At 56.5% G+C, this 16,025-nt stretch overlaps 1 protein-coding gene across 4 annotated transcripts; it reads left to right on the plus strand.

Annotated features, from left to right (window-relative positions):
• Positions 1–6,391: 6,391 nt before the first annotated feature.
• LOC115945638 (uncharacterized) lies at positions 6,392–10,181 on the plus strand. 4 transcript variants are annotated; one of them, XM_031044554.2, is made up of 5 exons: positions 6,392–6,658; positions 7,009–7,135; positions 8,122–8,235; positions 8,378–8,473; positions 8,673–10,181. In XM_031044554.2, the coding sequence occupies exons 1-5, from the start codon at positions 6,539–6,541 to the stop codon at positions 9,917–9,919; spliced, it is 1,704 nt and encodes a 567-aa protein (XP_030900414.2). In that variant the 5' UTR covers positions 6,392–6,538; the 3' UTR covers positions 9,920–10,181. The 4 variants fall into 4 exon arrangements, with proteins under 4 accessions (XP_030900414.2, XP_030900415.2, XP_033925861.1 ...); XM_031044555.2 differs by lacking the exon at positions 7,009–7,135; XM_034069970.1 differs by lacking the exon at positions 6,392–6,658 and having other exon boundaries at positions 6,665–7,135.
• The last annotated feature ends 5,844 nt before the right edge of the window (positions 10,182–16,025 follow it).

Here is a 16,025-nt window from a genome sequence, read left to right on the forward strand (position 1 = left end):
TTAGTGTGAGGTGTCCCTGCCCATGGCAAGAGGTGTGGAACTAGATTATCTTAAAGTCCTTTCCAACCCTAACTATTCTATGATTCTATGATTCTATGGTTGTGGCTGTGGCTGCAGCATGGCACATGCACCAACAGCAGCATGCACAGGTAATGGGAGTGATCCAGGGCTCCAGGACATAGAAACATAAAGTGGTTTGGGTTGGAATGGGTCTTAAAGCTCATCTAGTTCCAAACCCCTGCCACAGGCAGGGATACCTTTCACTAGACCAGGTTGCTCCAAGCCCCATCCAACCTGGCCTTGAACACTGCCAGGGATGGGGCAGCCACAGCTTCTCTGGGCAACCTGTGCCAGGGCCTCACCACCCTCACAGGGAAGAACTTCTTCCTCAGATCTCATCTCAGTCTCCCCTCTGTCAGTTTAAAGCCATTCCCCCTTGTCCTGTCCCCACCTGCCCTTGTCAAAAGCCCCTCTCCAGCTTTCTTGTAGTCTCTTTAGACACTGGAAGCTGCTTTAAGGTATCCCTGGAGCCTTCTCTTCTCCAGGCTGAACAAGCCCAGCTCTCTCAGCCTGTCTCCATAGCAGAGGTACTTCAGTCCTCAGAACATCTTTGTGGCCTCCTCTGGACTCGCTCCAACAGCTCCACATCCCTCATGTGTTGGAGCCCCAGAGTTGGATGCAGAGCTGCAGGGGGGAGTCTCAGCAGAGTGGAGCAGAGGTGGAGAATCCCCTCCCTCGCTCTGCTGGTCACGCTGCTGGTGATGCAGCCCAGGCACGGTTGGTTTCTGGGCTGGAAGCGCACACTGCTGGGTCATGGTGAGCTTCTCATGGACCGACAGCCCCAAGTCCTTCTCCTCAGGGCTGCTCTTCTCAGTCCAGTCTCCCCCTTCCTGTGTTTGTGCTCGGGATTGCCCTGACCCACGCACAGGATCTTGCACTTGCCGTGTTGAACTTCATGATGTTGGCACTGTCCCACCTCTGCAGCCTGTCCAGGTCCCTCTGGATCCCATCGCTTCCCTCCAGTTTGTTGGCTGCACCACACAGCTCAGTGTCATCAGCAAACTTGCTGAGGGTGCTCGGTCCCACTGTCCATGTCACTGACAAAGCTGTTGAATGGTGCTGGTCCCATGGCACGTGGTCTGTGGCAACTGCCAGCTCCCTGCCTGCTTGTCCAGGGAGGCACCTGAGCTGGGAAGAGTTTCCTGGGGGACACTCCAGGGACATGGTGCAGGCAGCACTGTGGCACCAACATGAATCATGTATGTCTGCTTGTGTCCATTGCAGCCATGGATGTCTGGCACACCCCTGGGGATGGTGGGGGCTGGGGATGATCCTCCTCCTGGTTGGGAAGAGTGGAGCATAGAATCATAGTATCATAGAATAGTTAGGGTTGGAATGGATAAGCACCACTGAGACCAACCTCATCAGGGAACATGTGTTCAAGTCTAAGCTTGCAGTCAAGCAAGAAGATGGTGGTGAAGATATCACAGTCATTGACATGGGCAGTATTCCTGACCTGCACCTACCCATCCCTGGCAGTGTTCAAGGCCAGGCTGGATGGGGTTTGGAGCAACCTGGTCTAGTGGAAGGTGTCCCTGCCCATGGAGGGGGTTGGAACTGGATGGGCTTTAAGGTCCCTTCCAACCCAACCAGTCTGGGATCCTGTGGGGATTAATTTCACATGTTACTGGTCTGCTGATCCCCTCTTGGCCTGGCACTGGGCACCATTTAGTCTCCATCAGGTGAGGAGAGGATCTCCTGCAGCCTCCTCTTCTCCATCCTGAATAGCCCCAGCTCTCCCAGCCTCCCCCATGTAGGAATGAGGCCCGAGGCCATGAGATATGTGATGAAGAGATTAATGGCAACAACCTGACAGGGGTGACCAGGTGAAGGTTGGATGGCCCTTCATGCTGCCTTAGCAGGGTGGAAGATGCTAAGGATATTTCATGGCTCTATTCCACCCTTGTGCAAGCCCTTGAGCAGCCTTATTTACTCTCTTATCCCTCATCTACAGATAACAAATACACCAAAGGGAGAAAATGGCTGCCCCCCACACCACCTATGAGGGCAGCAAAGGTAAACTGAGTCTTACCTCCATGTCTCTCAAAGTATAAATTGGGCATTTGAGCTCTCCCATGGCAGAGGATGACAATGACCCTGCTCTGCAGGCAGCTCCATGGGTTGCTCCTCTCTCTTCCCCAAAGCACTGATGCCTCTTGGGTAGGATTTGCATGTCCGACTGTGTCAGATGACACCGGGGTGGAGCAGAGCTTCATGGAACACCAGCTGGTTTGTTTTTCCATAGGAGCTCAATTACTCATTGCCCAGCTCTGGATTTTAGTGCTAATGCAGGAAGTGAATTTATCAACTGCCATCCCCAACCCGTGTTTCTGTCCCTTCAATAGATCCCATTCTTCCTGAATCCATAACCATGGAGGTTCCTGTTAAACATGACTGGACGTAGAGTGTTGGACTGGTTAGAACCAAGAACGAAGCTGCGCTGCCCCCAGCCCCTGTCACCTCTGAGGACGGGCTGGAACACAAGGGGGGGTATCTGCTAACAAATTTCTACGCTCTTAAAGCAACACCCCATTTGTCAGACACTTTGATTTCCTGACTGGATTTGCTGGACACACTCCAGTGTGTCCATGTCCACTGGGCACATGGAGCACTCTACTCCAGGGCCACGTGCTGCTCTCCAGCCCAGGGGGTCCTCATGTACTTACCATGTATTTCCAAGAGACACTGTAAATTAAACCACTCCAAACCCACCACACCTGACCTGGTACGATCCCACTGCAGTGCCAAGTGCAGCCCAGGCACCCTGATTTACCACTGCTGCCAGCACTCCTGGAGAAGCCACCCAATGCTTATCCCGTGTGATGAGACAAGAGGGAGGGTTTGGAAGGAAGGGAGATGGCAAAAGCCAGGCCATGGGTGGCTGTGGGAGCTGTGCTCTTCCTTAGGCCAGAGCAGCACCTGCCCTGGGCATGGTGTTGGGATCAGTCAACCCTGCCCTAACCTACCCTAAACTGCCCTACCCTACCCTACTCTACTCTACCATAACCTGCCCTACCCTAACATACCCTGCCCTATCCTTCCCTAACCTACTGTACCCTATGTTACCCTACCCTACCCTGTCCTCCCCTCCCCTTTTATCCTCTACCCTATTGTACCCTACCCTGCCCTATCCTACTATACCCTACCCTACCCTTCTCTACTCTACCCTATCCTGCCCTATCCTAATCTACCCTACTCTACCCTAGCCTACGCTAGCCTACTATACCCTACTCTACCCTGCCCTACACTACTCTACGCTGCCTTATCCTACTCTATCCTAGCTTACTCTATCTTACCTATCATACCCTCCCCTACTCTACCCTACCCTAACCTACTCTACCCTACCCTATCCTACTCTACCATGCCCTACACTACTCTAGATTACCTTATTCTGCCCTATCCTCCTGTGCCCTACCCTACTCTACCCTACCCTACCCTGCCCTGCCTTACCCTACTCTATCCTACAATGCCATACCATACCCTACTCTAGGCTACCCTACCCAACTCTATGCTACCCTACTGTACTCTACCCTACCCTACCCTACCCTGCCCTACCCTACTCTACCCTACCCTACCACACCCTACTCTAAACTACCCTAAGCAACTCTACCCTACCATACTCTACACTACCCTACCCTACCCTCCCTTAACCTACACTACCCTACCCTAACCTGCCCTACTCTACTCTAAACTACCCTCCCCTGACCTACCCTACCCTACTCTACACTACCCTAACCTGCCCCACCCTACCCTACCCTACCCTGCTCTACCATAACCTGCCCTACCCTAACATACCCTGCCCTACCCTACCCTAACCTACTGTACTCTACCTTACCCTACCCTGTCCCCCCATCCCGTTCCCTACCCTACCCTACTCTACCGTACCCTGCCCTACCCTATCCTCCCCTACACTACTGTACCATACCACACCCTGCCCTACCAAATCCTACCCTACTGTGCCCTACCTTACCCTACCCTACCCTATCCTGCTCTATTCTAATCCACCCTACCCTAGCCCACACTAGCCTACTATACCCTCCTCTACCCTGCCCTACCTTACTCTAACCTATGCTGCCTTATTCTACTCTTCCCTACCCTGCCCTACCCTACCCTACTCTATCCTACCCTACTGTACTCTACCCTACCCTGCTGTGCCCTGCCTTACCCTACTCTATCCTACCCTAACCTGCCATACTCTACCCTACTCTAACCTACTGTACTCTACCCTACCCTATCCTACTCTACCCTGCCATACTCTACCCTACCCTACTCTATCCTACCCTACCCTGCCCTAACATACTCTAATCTACCCTATCCTACCATACCCTACTCTACCCTACTGTACTCTACCCTACACTATCCTACCCTACCCTACTCTACCATAACCTACTCTATCCTACTGTACTCTACACTACTCTACCCTACCCTGTCCTATCCTAATCTACCCTACCCTACTCTAACCTAGCCTACTATACCCTACTTTACTCTCCCCTACCATACCCTACCCTACGCTGCCTTATCCTACTCTACCCTACCCTGCCGTGCTGTACCCTATTATATCCTACGCTGCCTTATCCTACTCTACCCTACCCTACCCTAGCCTACACTAGCCTACTATAACCTACTTTACCCTGCCCTACACAACTCTACCCTACCCTGCTGTGCCCTATCCTATTCTACCCTACCCTTCCCTAATCTACCCTACCCTAGCCTACTCTACCCTGCACTATCCTACTCTACACTACACTACGCTACTCTACCCTACCCTGCCCTACCCTACTCTACTCTATCCTACCCTACCATGCCCTACCCTACCCTACCCTGCCCTACCCTACCATGCCGTTCCCTACCCTACTCTACTCTACCCTATCCTAATTGCCCCTACCCTACTCTACCCTGCTGTACTCTCCCATATCCTGCCCTACCCTAACCTGCCGTACCCTAACCTACTCTATCCTACCCTACCCTACTCTACCCTATCCTACCCAACCCTACCCTACTCTACCCTACCCTATCCTACTCTATGCCCTAATCTACTCTATGCTATTCCATTTCATTCTGTTGTATTCTTTTTCTACTTTATTCTACTTCTATTGTTTCTATTCCACTATATTTTTTCTATTTGGTATTTATTCTATTCAATATATATTCTATTCAATATCTGTTCTATTCAATACCTATTCCATCCCAACCTATCCTATCCTATATTCTGTTCCATTCCAGTTCAGTCTAATCTAGCCTAGTCTATGCTACTCTGTTCTATTCCACTCTGTTCCTTTCCATTCTGTTCTACTCCACTCTATTCCCATTGCCATTTCCTCTCTGAAAAATAAGGAAAGAATAAAGAGCAGTTTAAATAATCAAAACATACTTTAAAGACTCAGGTGAAAAGTTTGGAGGAAAATAAATACTTCACTGGAGTTAAAATTAAGCAGGGAACTGCCCTTTCCTTCTTTCAACCGAGATACTCATAGGGCACAGACGAACATGAGAAGACAACATTCTGTAAGGAGCTGGCATGTGATGGCGGTACAAGCAAACATGAAAACAAAGAGCTGTTAAACTGCTGCTATGGAAATGCAGCTGGAATGTCCATCTCTGTTGACTTTCAGTTCTTATTTGGAGAGAAATCTTGTCCAAGATGGTATTCCTGATCCATGAAAATCACAACAAGCCCGTGTAACCATCTTTTCCTTTTTCCTGTGGAATCGCAGAAGCAGGATTTAAAACACCTCACCAAGGAACCTGTGCTCTTTGTTCTGGGGTTTTGGCTCCTTCTGCAGGGTGTGGGTTTCCGTCTCTAGACAGACGGCTGAGGTCAAACCAGCGCGATCGCGTGTTGGAGAGGATGTGTGTGTGGAGGGAGTTCTCTGCCCTGCACATCCCCTGAGCTGAATCCACAGCCATGAACCAGCCCTCAGTTAGGGGCTGGTGCTGCCCCACAACAGCAGAAACTGCCCCATAACCATAGAAACGGTCAGGTGTGGGAAAATCAATCACAGAATGGTTTGGGTCAGAAGGGACCTTAAAGCCCATCCAGTTCCACCCCCTGCCATGGGCAGGGACACCTTCCACCAGACCAGGTTGCTCCAAGCCCCATCCAACCTGGCTTTGAACACTGCCAGGGATGGGGCAGCCACAGCTTCTCTGGGCAGCCTGTGCCAGGGCCTCACCCCCTTCACCACAAAAGCTCCGCCCCATGCCCCAGCACAACCAACCACTGCTGCTGCGCACAGCACACTCAATGGCGGAGGTTTCCCCGCCCCGCCCCACTGCCGGACCAATGGCGACGCCCCTTCCTATCACCTGACCAAGATGGAGGGATGAGCAGTTCTCAAAATGGCGGCGACGGCCCTGACATCCGGTCACGCTCATTCTCCTCCGCACAGCGATGGCGGCGGGTCACGTGCTAGCAGGCTACTTCCGGGTGTAGGCGTGGCCGGAAACACATGGGGCCGTAACTGCGGGAGGAGCTGTCATGCGGCCTACTTCCGGCTCGCAGCGTGCGGGCGTCGGTGACTCTCCCTGTGGGGCCCAGCGGGGAGCGGGGCCCCCCCTGCAGGCTCTTCATACCCCTGCCATGGCGGGGTGGACACAGGTAGGAGCCAGGCCTGGGGCGCGGGGGGAGCCCACACTCCCCTGCCCCTCCTGCCCGCAGCCACTGCAGTGGCGCTTCCCACCATGGGGGTTCTCCATGGGAATGAGCTATGGGGCACCCTGAACACACCCCTGGGGCTCTGGGCAGTGCCTTGTGGTTGGTCCCCAATGACCCATAGCCCTGCATGGCACACAGCACCACTGGGTGTGTGCGCTCTATTGGCATTCCCAACAGTGAGAGGTTTCCTAATAGCACCTGGAAGAGAAAACCCATCCAACCCTCCTCCCCCCACCCTGTGGGAATGGCCCCCAGCATGTGAGGGAGGAGGGTGCCAAGAGTGTGTGTGGCAGGAACCACTGACCTTCGAGGACATCGCTGTCTACATGAGCCGCACGGAGTGGGACGCCATCACCGCAGGGCAGAGGGAGCTCTACTGCAGTGTCATGATGGACAACTACGGGCTCCTGACATCCCTGGGTAACTCCACTTGGAACATCTGGGGCTGGGGGGGTCCTGCATGCTAGACCCCATCAGGACCATGCTGCTTCCAGCAACCTGAAGCACTGATGGACACGTATGGAACTATGTCTGGGATAACTATGATGAGCACTGTAGTGCTGGAGGCGTTAGTGCTGGAAAACGTGGATGTAGACCTATTGGAGTGAGTCCAGAGGAGGCCACAAAGATGCTCTGAGGGCTGAAGTACCTCTGCTATGGAGACAGGCTGAGAGAGCTGGGCTTGTTCAGCCTGGAGAAGGCTCCAGGGACACCTTAGAGCAGCTTCCAGTGCCTAAAGGGGCCAACAAGAAAGCTGGAGAGGGGCTTTTGACAAGGACAGGTAGGGACAGGACAAGGGGGAATGGATTTAAACTGACAGAGGGGAGACTGAGATGAGATCTGAGGAAGGAGCTCTTTCCTGTGAGGGTGGTGAGGCCCTGGCACAGGGTGCCCAGAGAAGCTGTGGCTGCCCCATCCCTGGCAGTGTTCAAGGCCAGGTTGGAAGGGTCTTGGAGCAACCTGGTCTAGTGGAAGGTGTTCCAGGGGCTTGGAACTGGACAAGCTTTAAGGTCCTTTCCACTTGAAACCAACCTGGGAGTCTGTGAAATGTGCCAGGTTTGGGGCCCTTTGAGCTACCAGCCCTGGGGTTGAGTGGTTCTTACCCAGTGACTCTGTACCTGGTGCTCAGGCTGCAGCAGGGCAGGCGTAGCACTCACCAGGCATGGTACAGGGGAGCCAACCCCTCATTGTACAGCAAGGTCCTTTTGGATAACATGCCTGCTGTCACTCACTGGCAGCAGCTCTGACACTTCACTTGATGTTTTTCACCCTTTTTATGGTGTTTCTGCTTGGGCTCTTCCTGTCACAGTGAAGCACAGTGTCATAGGGAATACCTTTATTTTCTCATGGTAACATTTTATTCTGACAGTCTGTGTTACAACAACACACTCTGTTACACCCCCTAGGTTACACAGGCCCCAAACCTGACATTTTATACCGGATGGAGCGTGGGGAAGAGCCATGGGTCTGCTCGCCACAGAGCCCACCGAGGTGGAAGGGCCCTGACTGCCTCTCTCCAGGTGAGCAGGAACAACAGGTCCTGTAGGACCACTCCAGGGTGCCGGCAGTGGACAGGGCTTCCTCCTTTGTCCAACAGCTGCCACCTGGAGGGACACTTTCCCTGCCAGGAAAGTGACATCCATCCGTCTGCATTCCCTGCAGGATGTGCTGAGGCCATGAGGTTGCTGAAGGCGCCTCCATGGGGCTGGTGGCCTGGGGCTGATGCGCCAGAGGAGAGGGCACAGTCCCCCTGCCAAGGTGAGTCCTGGTCCCTCCTCTTCCTTGCCACTGGGCTGTAGAGCAGGGAGCTGTCAGCAGGATCTTGCTGTGCCTAGTCAGTGCCACTGGTGCTTCTCCAGCCCCATGGCCAGACTGGCCATGCAGATTCTGGGGAAGCAGAGCCCTGGTGGCCCTAAACTGGGGAGGATGGGGGTTTCTTACTTTCCCATCCCCTCAGCATGGCCCATTTCTCCAGAGCCCCAGCCAGACAGAAGGCAGACTCCCACCAGCACATGCTCAGATGGAGGACAGAGCCTGCAGTGTAATCTCCAGCCTGGAACACTCCTGAACAAGCTAAGATGTCTCATGGATCACAGCAATGTGGAGGTGGCCAACAGAGAAGTGGCACCAGCGCGAAGTGAAAACTATGCACAGACTGTTGTCTGGCCCAAGCAGGAGGAAACAGCAGAGAATAAACACGGGGTGACAGCAAACCTAGCACAAGGCAGAGAACTCACACTTAATTCCTGGATGGAACAGCAGAACCACGAGTCATATCCTCAGGAACACCTTTACGTTGACCCAAAGGAGGAATATCAGAGGAGCACCTCCGAAAGCTTCTGCCCCTCGGGAGAAGCTCCATTCCTCCTGGGACCCAGGGAACTGTGTGCCAAGGATGTGAAGGAGGCTATTTGGAAGGACCACTGCTACTGTAGGGTGAGCATGATACAGATCTGGCACCGTGGCTCCTGGCCCTGTCCTCCCACAGACCACAGCTACTGCCAGCTGCAGGTGCCAGGCATAACTGTGCTCAAGGACCATGCATACTGCCTCCCGCAGAGGAGTTGTTTCAGGGCCAGGGTTGGTAACATGGCTCGTCTGGGTGGCAAAGCTTGGGTCGTGCTGCGCAGGCTGGCCGCACAGAGAGCCCAGATCAGGCGGATCATCAGAAAAGCCAAGCAGATTATGTGGCGCTGCAATTCCCAAATCAGCAGGAGGCTGCGGGTTCCTCGGCGTGCCTCCAGCACTGGCAGTACTGTGCCTGCTGTTGCTGACGGAAAGGTGGAGTCAGTCCCCCTGGTGGCAAGGTGTGAATCACTTGGTTCTCCTGCAGAGTGTGAGGACATGCTGCCCCTCTCTGAGAGCAGAATCAGCTCCCAAGAAGCTCTTTGCACCCCTGTGGCATCTCCTGCACCCCTGCCTGTGCCCCCACCCTCAGAGGCAGCTGCGGTGGTGAGTAGCGAAGTGCTGCACCCTGAGGTGTCTGCACATAGCACAGAGGAGCCCATCTGCAGCTCTGATGTTAACCAGAGCACCAAAGAACAGGACCCTGCTCACTCAAAGCGGATACTGATCCAAGCTACCTACAAAACATGGACGCTGACGGTGGACAACACACATGGATCCGTGTGCTACAAAATGCAGCTCAACAGCTATAGCTGGCATGTGCCTACCTGGCCTTCAGTTATCCGCATAGACAGCTGACAGCACCTTCTTCCCTGCAGCCAAACTGCTCCACAAGTGGTGTGGGAAAGGAAATACGATGAGACACATGCAGAGGAGGGATCCCTGGGAGAAGAATTGTGCAGTGCTTGTGGCAGAAACGGGTTGTCCAAAGGAAAAGGCCCAGGGAAGGATGAATGGGACAGAGAGAATGGAGACAGCACGGGTGGGCCAGCTGCAGGGGCAGGAGGTCTTCTGACAGCTTCAATCTTCCCTGTCTTCCCATTAAAGTATTTGGAGTTATTGTCCACTGGTCTGTCTGTCTGTGTGCAGGAGGAATTCCCTGTTGTGTTCACGGTGCTGAGCTTGGCTGCTCTGCTCTGCCCAGCTCTCTGAGCTTCCCATGTTTAACTGAAGTGAATGGAGTGCTGGCACTGCCAAGCCACAGCCACTTTCACCTTAACAAGCTCCACTGACTGTGATCCCAAACCTGTCATCACAGAATAGTTCAGACTGGAGAAGATGGGCACTGCAAAGTCCACCACTGACCAGTGTCCCTCAGTGCCACCTCCACCTGTCTTTTCAGTCCCTGCAGGATGGTGCCTCCACCATGTCCCTCGGCAGCCTGTTCCAGCCCCTTTGGTGAAGAAATCTTTCCTAAGCGTCCCCTGGTGCAGCCTGAGGCCATTTCCTCTTGTCCTATCACTTGTTACCTGGGAGAAGAGACCAACCCCCATCTCCCTATAACCTCCGGTCACACAGCTGTAGGGAGCAATAGTGCCCCAAGTCCCCTTTTCATCGGGCCAAAGCACCCATCTCCTGCAGCTGCTCCTCACGTTGCCGGGACGCGGTGGCTCTGCTGCCCTACCCGTCAGGAGCAAGCACCTGCCCGCGGCACCACACGGGAGCGAGTTCCCCCTCACCGTATTGCTGTGCCCCCACCAGCCCGCCCTGCTCACCGGAGCCGGTCCGAGGCAGCCCAATGGCAGCGCGCCGCGTGGGTCACATGCGACGCTGAGCCAATCACAGCGGTCCTCTCGGGTAGGCCCAGGCCTGGGGCCCATGGCCGGGAGCGGCGGACGACAGCCACAAGATGGTGCTGCCTGTGGGAGCAGCCAATGGCGGAGCCGGTGGGTGTCACGTGGGAGGCGGGGCGGCGCCGGGACTTCTGGGACATCGTAAGAACGTCCGGGTCAGGAGGTTGTTACGTAGTGCAAGGAGGCGGAAAGACTAATTTCTTGCCGGAAGTGCGTCAGCGGATGTTTACATGTGCGGGCACGCCCCTGTCCCGCGGTTGCCGTGGTAACGAGGGACGCGGCTGTCGGAAGCCCCGGGCGCCTCTCGGGGCCGGGTTCGAGTCGCCCCGTGCCCCCCCCCCCCCCCCGCAGCACCGGGGCCGAGCAGAGACCGGGCAGTGCGGGCAGCAGTGCCCGCTGGGAGCAGCCAGTGCCCGCCTTACCCGTGCCCCTCCACCGGAGCCCCAGGCGCGGTCAGCCCCACACACGGCTCCGCCACTGCCCCGCCTCCAGCCTGTCCCGGCCCGCTGCGGCTCCCGCACAGCCCCCTTGGGTGCGGGTCAGGCGACATCGGGAGTGCACCGGGGCGCTGCTGGTACAGGGGGAGTGTCGGGCCCCCTGCCCCGGGGGGTTCATGCAGGGACACTGCGGGTTTGGGGTGCGTGGAGCTGCCGCCAGAGCTGAAAACGTGGCTGGGGCTCGATGGGGCCTGGCGGGGGCCCGGCGGCCCCCTCCCCGGCACCCGTGACTCAGGGCTGGGAGGGTCTTCTCCTGCACCCGAGTTAGGAATGTAAGGAGTGAATAGGTTTCTGTACAGGGGAGCCACCCACGGTGAAACAGGAATAAACGGGCAGAAGCACCAGTGTAAATCCTGAGGTTCTCTGCACATGCAACAGACAGGCACGCACTGAGGTATCAACCTGAGCTGTTCACACTTCACCGACCTGGTCTGTGGTCTTCATTCCCTTGTGATTCCCTTTCCTTTCCCATGCTGTTTCCCCTCATGTGCAATGGAACCGCTTTCAGTCAACACCATCACTTGTAACTCAAATTTCCAGCTGCAGCAGCCTTGCAGAGTGCTGAGGCCAACTGAAAACACACTAGGTTAAAAACTAACACTGACCCTTCATTTCTTGTGTACATTGTGTGGTTTCGAGCCCTCATGGCGCCTATTGCTCCTGCTTTTGGACTTTTTAGCATGAAGTCTATGGGGTATCTTATGTTTTTAGCCAGGTGTTGCATGAAGAGCGTAGAAATTTGTTAGCAGATACCCCCCCTTGTGTTCCAGCCAGTCCTTGGACATGAGAGGGGCTGGGGGAAGCTCTGCTTTCTCCCTGGTTATAACCAATCCAACACTCTTATGTCCAGTCACATTCCACTTCCATGGTTATGGATTCAGGAAGAACGGGGTCTATTGAAGGGACAGAAACACGGGTTGGGGATGGCAGTTGATAAATTCACTTCCTGCATTAGCACTAAAATCCAGAGCTGGGCAATGAGTAATTGAGCTCCTATGGAAAAACAAACCAGCTGGTGTTCCATGAAGCTCTGCTCCACCCGGGTGTCATCCGACACAGTCGGACATGCAAATCCTACCCAAGAGGCATCAGTGCTTTGGGGAGGACAGAGGAGCAACCCATGGAGCTGCCTGCAGAGCAGGGTCATGGTCAGAGTGGGGGGAGATGTTTTCTCCATCCTAATTTTCATGGTAGTGGATCTGCCCCACCTTTGCCCTGCAGTGACAGCACTGCCCACGTCTTCTCATCCCCAGCGGGTTCCTTCCCTTCCCCTCCCCTCCTCACTCCCATTGACCGCAGTGGGCAGCCAGGGGCCAGCCCAGGAGCTGCACTGACATCAGGGGCCAAGGTCCAGCCTGGAGACTGCGGCAGCAGCGGGACAGCCAGAGCCAGGCCCCCGCAGCACCATGAGGCTGGGGCTGCTCTGCGGCCTCACTGCCACCGCAGCCCTCATGGCAGTGGTTGGAGCAGACCATGGAGAAACCAAGGTCACACAGCGGAGAGAGGTTGGTTGTGTACGAAGGGGGAGGTTAAAGCCAGGGAATAATGGGACCAGGATGGGGGAGACTGTGGGGAGAGGAACCCTGTGCACAGCACCCCAGAGGACACCAGCTGCTCCAGCAGCAGTGCCCTGTGCCAAAGCCCCATATGGGGCAGCCCAAATTGCAGGCGAGCAGATTTTCCAGACTCCCTGTGGGGCTCCAGGTGCCGGTGAGGCAGAGGGTGGGTTTGGCACGCTGGAGGGTTGACACCACAGGGCTCCTCATGCAGCGCCAGGGCTTGCGCAACCAGCAAACGTTTGGTATGGGGCGGTAGCACTGGGGGAACGGGGCCTTCACTGCACCAAGGGAGAGCAGGGAAAGGGTTTGGGATAGGGCTGGGAGTGGGAGCACATCACCTCCAAACACCCAAAACGTGGTCAGGGGATGGGTGTCTGATGGGAAGGACCAGGAGAAGCTGGGGAGGGCCTGGGCACTGCGGTCCTTCCCCATCCCAGGCCCAGCCACCATTCCTGCTTCTGCTCCCTGCCTGCACCTCCCTGCCTGTGCTCCTACCACCCAGCACAGGCTTAGGGTGTTTATGGAGAGGCCAAAGTGACCCTAAGCAGCATCAGGCTCCAGCACAGCTGGTAACAGCCCTTCCCTCGCAGGGGACGAGCGGCGTTGGCCGGCGCCGGCCCCACAGACCCTGCTCCGGGTGCTTCTCCGTCCTGAGCGAGGTGAGCCGGGCCGTGGTTGTGCCACACCACACCATGGGACCGGGGGACGTGGCTGTGACTTGTTGGTGTCACCCCAATGGTGCCTGTCACTCCCATAGGAGTCGCGGTCGACGTCGTGGCGCGCCAGCGAGGGTGATGAGGGTCAGCCGCGCAGGCGGGTGCGTATGGAGCTGCTGGAGGAGGATGGTGAAAGGTCCAGCAGTGCCACAGGCAGCCCCCAGCCATGTTCCCCCACCCCACGTCAGTCTGTCCCCAGAGCTGGTGTGACACTGTGCTCGCTCCCACAGGAGAGGGACAGGAGGGAGGACAAGGAACTGGCACAGCCTGAGATACCCCAGCACCATCCGGGACAGGTAACATCAGAGCCACATCAGGACCGCCGCCAGGACCCATCTGTGAGCCTGCTGATGGGGACACGGGGGTCACGGGTACCCCTGGCAGCCCCCACTGTGTCTTACAGAAGGTGCTGAGCGCCCAGACGGTCTGGCAAGGAGCAAAGCTGGTGCCTTGGCACAGCCGCATGCCGGGAGAGAACCGGGGGCCTGGCCAACCCCAGGCCATGCCCTGAGGCAGTTGGGGGGCCCACCTCCACCATCCACAGGGTATAAATGAGCCTGTGCCTGGAGAAGCCCAGCCCCACTGACCACCCTGTGCACCCCCAAAGTGCTTCGGGGTCAGCCCCTGGGCCCTGCATTGCCAAGACACTGAATAAAGCCAGCGAGCCAGAGCATGGGGGTGCATCTGTCCGTATGTCCTGTCTGTGTGCGTCTGGGACATGACCTTAGCTTGGCTGAACCCACATGGGCAAGGCAGCAGCCATGTCCTCCAGCTAGGGCAGAGACCCTGGGCAGCAGGCTGGGCTCCAGCAGCCGGGATTGAGGGTCCCAGGCAGGACAACAAAGGATTGCAGCTCCTGACTCCTTCTCTGCTCTGGTGAGATCCCCCTGCAGCCCTGCATCCAGATCTGGGGCAAAAACACATGAAGGATATGGAGCTGTTGGAGCAAGTCCAGAGGAGGCCACAAAGATGCTCTGAGGACTGGAGCACCTCTGCTCTGGAGACAGGCTGAGAGAGCTGGGCTTGTTCAGCCTGGAGAAGGCTCTGGGGAAACCTTAGAGCAGCTCTGGTGCCTAAAGGGGCCAACAAGAAAGCTGGAGAGGGGCTTTTGACAAGGGCAGGTGGGGACAGGACAAGGGGGAATGGCTTTAAACTGACAGAAGGAGATTGAGATGGGATCTGAGGAAGAAGTTCTTCTCTGTGAGGGTGGTGAGGCCCTGGCACAGGTTGCCCAGAGAAGCTGTGTCTGCCCCATCCCTGGCAGTGTTCAAGGCCAGATGGGGCTTGGAGCAACCTGGTCTGGTGGAAGGTGTCCCTGCCTGTGGCAGGGGGTTGGGACTGGATGGGCTTTAAGGTTCCTTCCCACCAAAATGGCTCCATGATTCTGTGATTAATGACAACCACAGGAGTGTTGGCTCTGACCAGTCCATGCCCAGGAGCTCTTGCTGGAGCCATGGGGTGTAGCACAGTGGTGACAGTGACAGGAACACACACACATGCCACCGTCAGCCCCAGGGGACACACACAAAGGTCACCACGTCACTGAGCAGTGAGGGCTCAGCACTGATGTGCCAGGCAGTGATGTGGGCCCCAAGGTGGGCTCAGTGTTGGCACAGGGGCAGCAGCAGCTCTGCAGCTCTTGCAGCCCCTCTCCTGCCTTCACCCCTCGGTGCTGACGGGCACCCAACCAAGAAGCTGCCTGGCACAGGAGGTGGGACATGCTGGGGCCCATCCACTCCAATGAGCGCCATGTGCCTGGGGGAGCACAGCATGGGCAGAGACACTGGAACTGGGGGGGCCGAGCTGCAGGACCCCCATGGTCGCAGGCAGCAGCGTTCCCTGCCTGTCCCCTGCACCCCGGGGGATGAGGCGTGAGGCACTTCCAAGTCCTCCCCGGCACCCTCCGCTGCCGCTGGATGCAGGAGCTGCAGAGGAGACATCGGCTCATTGTGCAATCACTGTTTAATTCAGGGAGCGGGGGGCACCACAGACACCCACGGGGTGGCAGGATGGGGGGGCCAAGCCCCACAGCAGTGAGTACCAGCTGCAGGAGGAGCCTGCCTGGAACCTAAGTGGCCAGGAGTGGGGCTACCCCTGTGGTGTGGCCCAGATAGCCCCTCCTGACTCAGGGCCGGGTCTGCCATGAGCAGCCCTTGGGCTGCAGAACACAGGGGCTCAGCACCGCTGCAGTGGGGGAAGGATCTGGCACTCCCCAGGACTCACTCACAGCCCCAGAGGGTCTTGGCCATGGCCGGCAGGCACCCTCCAGGCAAACCGGGTGGCAGCAGGGCAGGCCCAGCATGGTGCGGACAGGCAATGGGAGCAATGGTGAGGTGGGC

This window comes from Melopsittacus undulatus, chromosome 1 (assembly GCF_012275295.1).
Source record: "Melopsittacus undulatus isolate bMelUnd1 chromosome 1, bMelUnd1.mat.Z, whole genome shotgun sequence".
NCBI classification, from domain to species: Eukaryota; Metazoa; Chordata; class Aves; order Psittaciformes; family Psittaculidae; genus Melopsittacus; species Melopsittacus undulatus.

Bases quoted from the DNA above. Each gene is read 5' to 3' on its own strand.
- LOC115945638 (XM_034069970.1), top strand. From the start codon at position 6,742: ATGGGGGTTCTCCATGGGAATGAGCTATGGGGCACCCTGAACACACCC. The intron at 8,236-8,377 runs GTGAGCAGGAAC...CATTCCCTGCAG, and splicing joins CCCTGACTGCCTCTCTCCAG to GATGTGCTGAGGCCATGAGG. The intron at 8,474-8,672 runs GTGAGTCCTGGT...CCATCCCCTCAG, and splicing joins GGCACAGTCCCCCTGCCAAG to CATGGCCCATTTCTCCAGAG.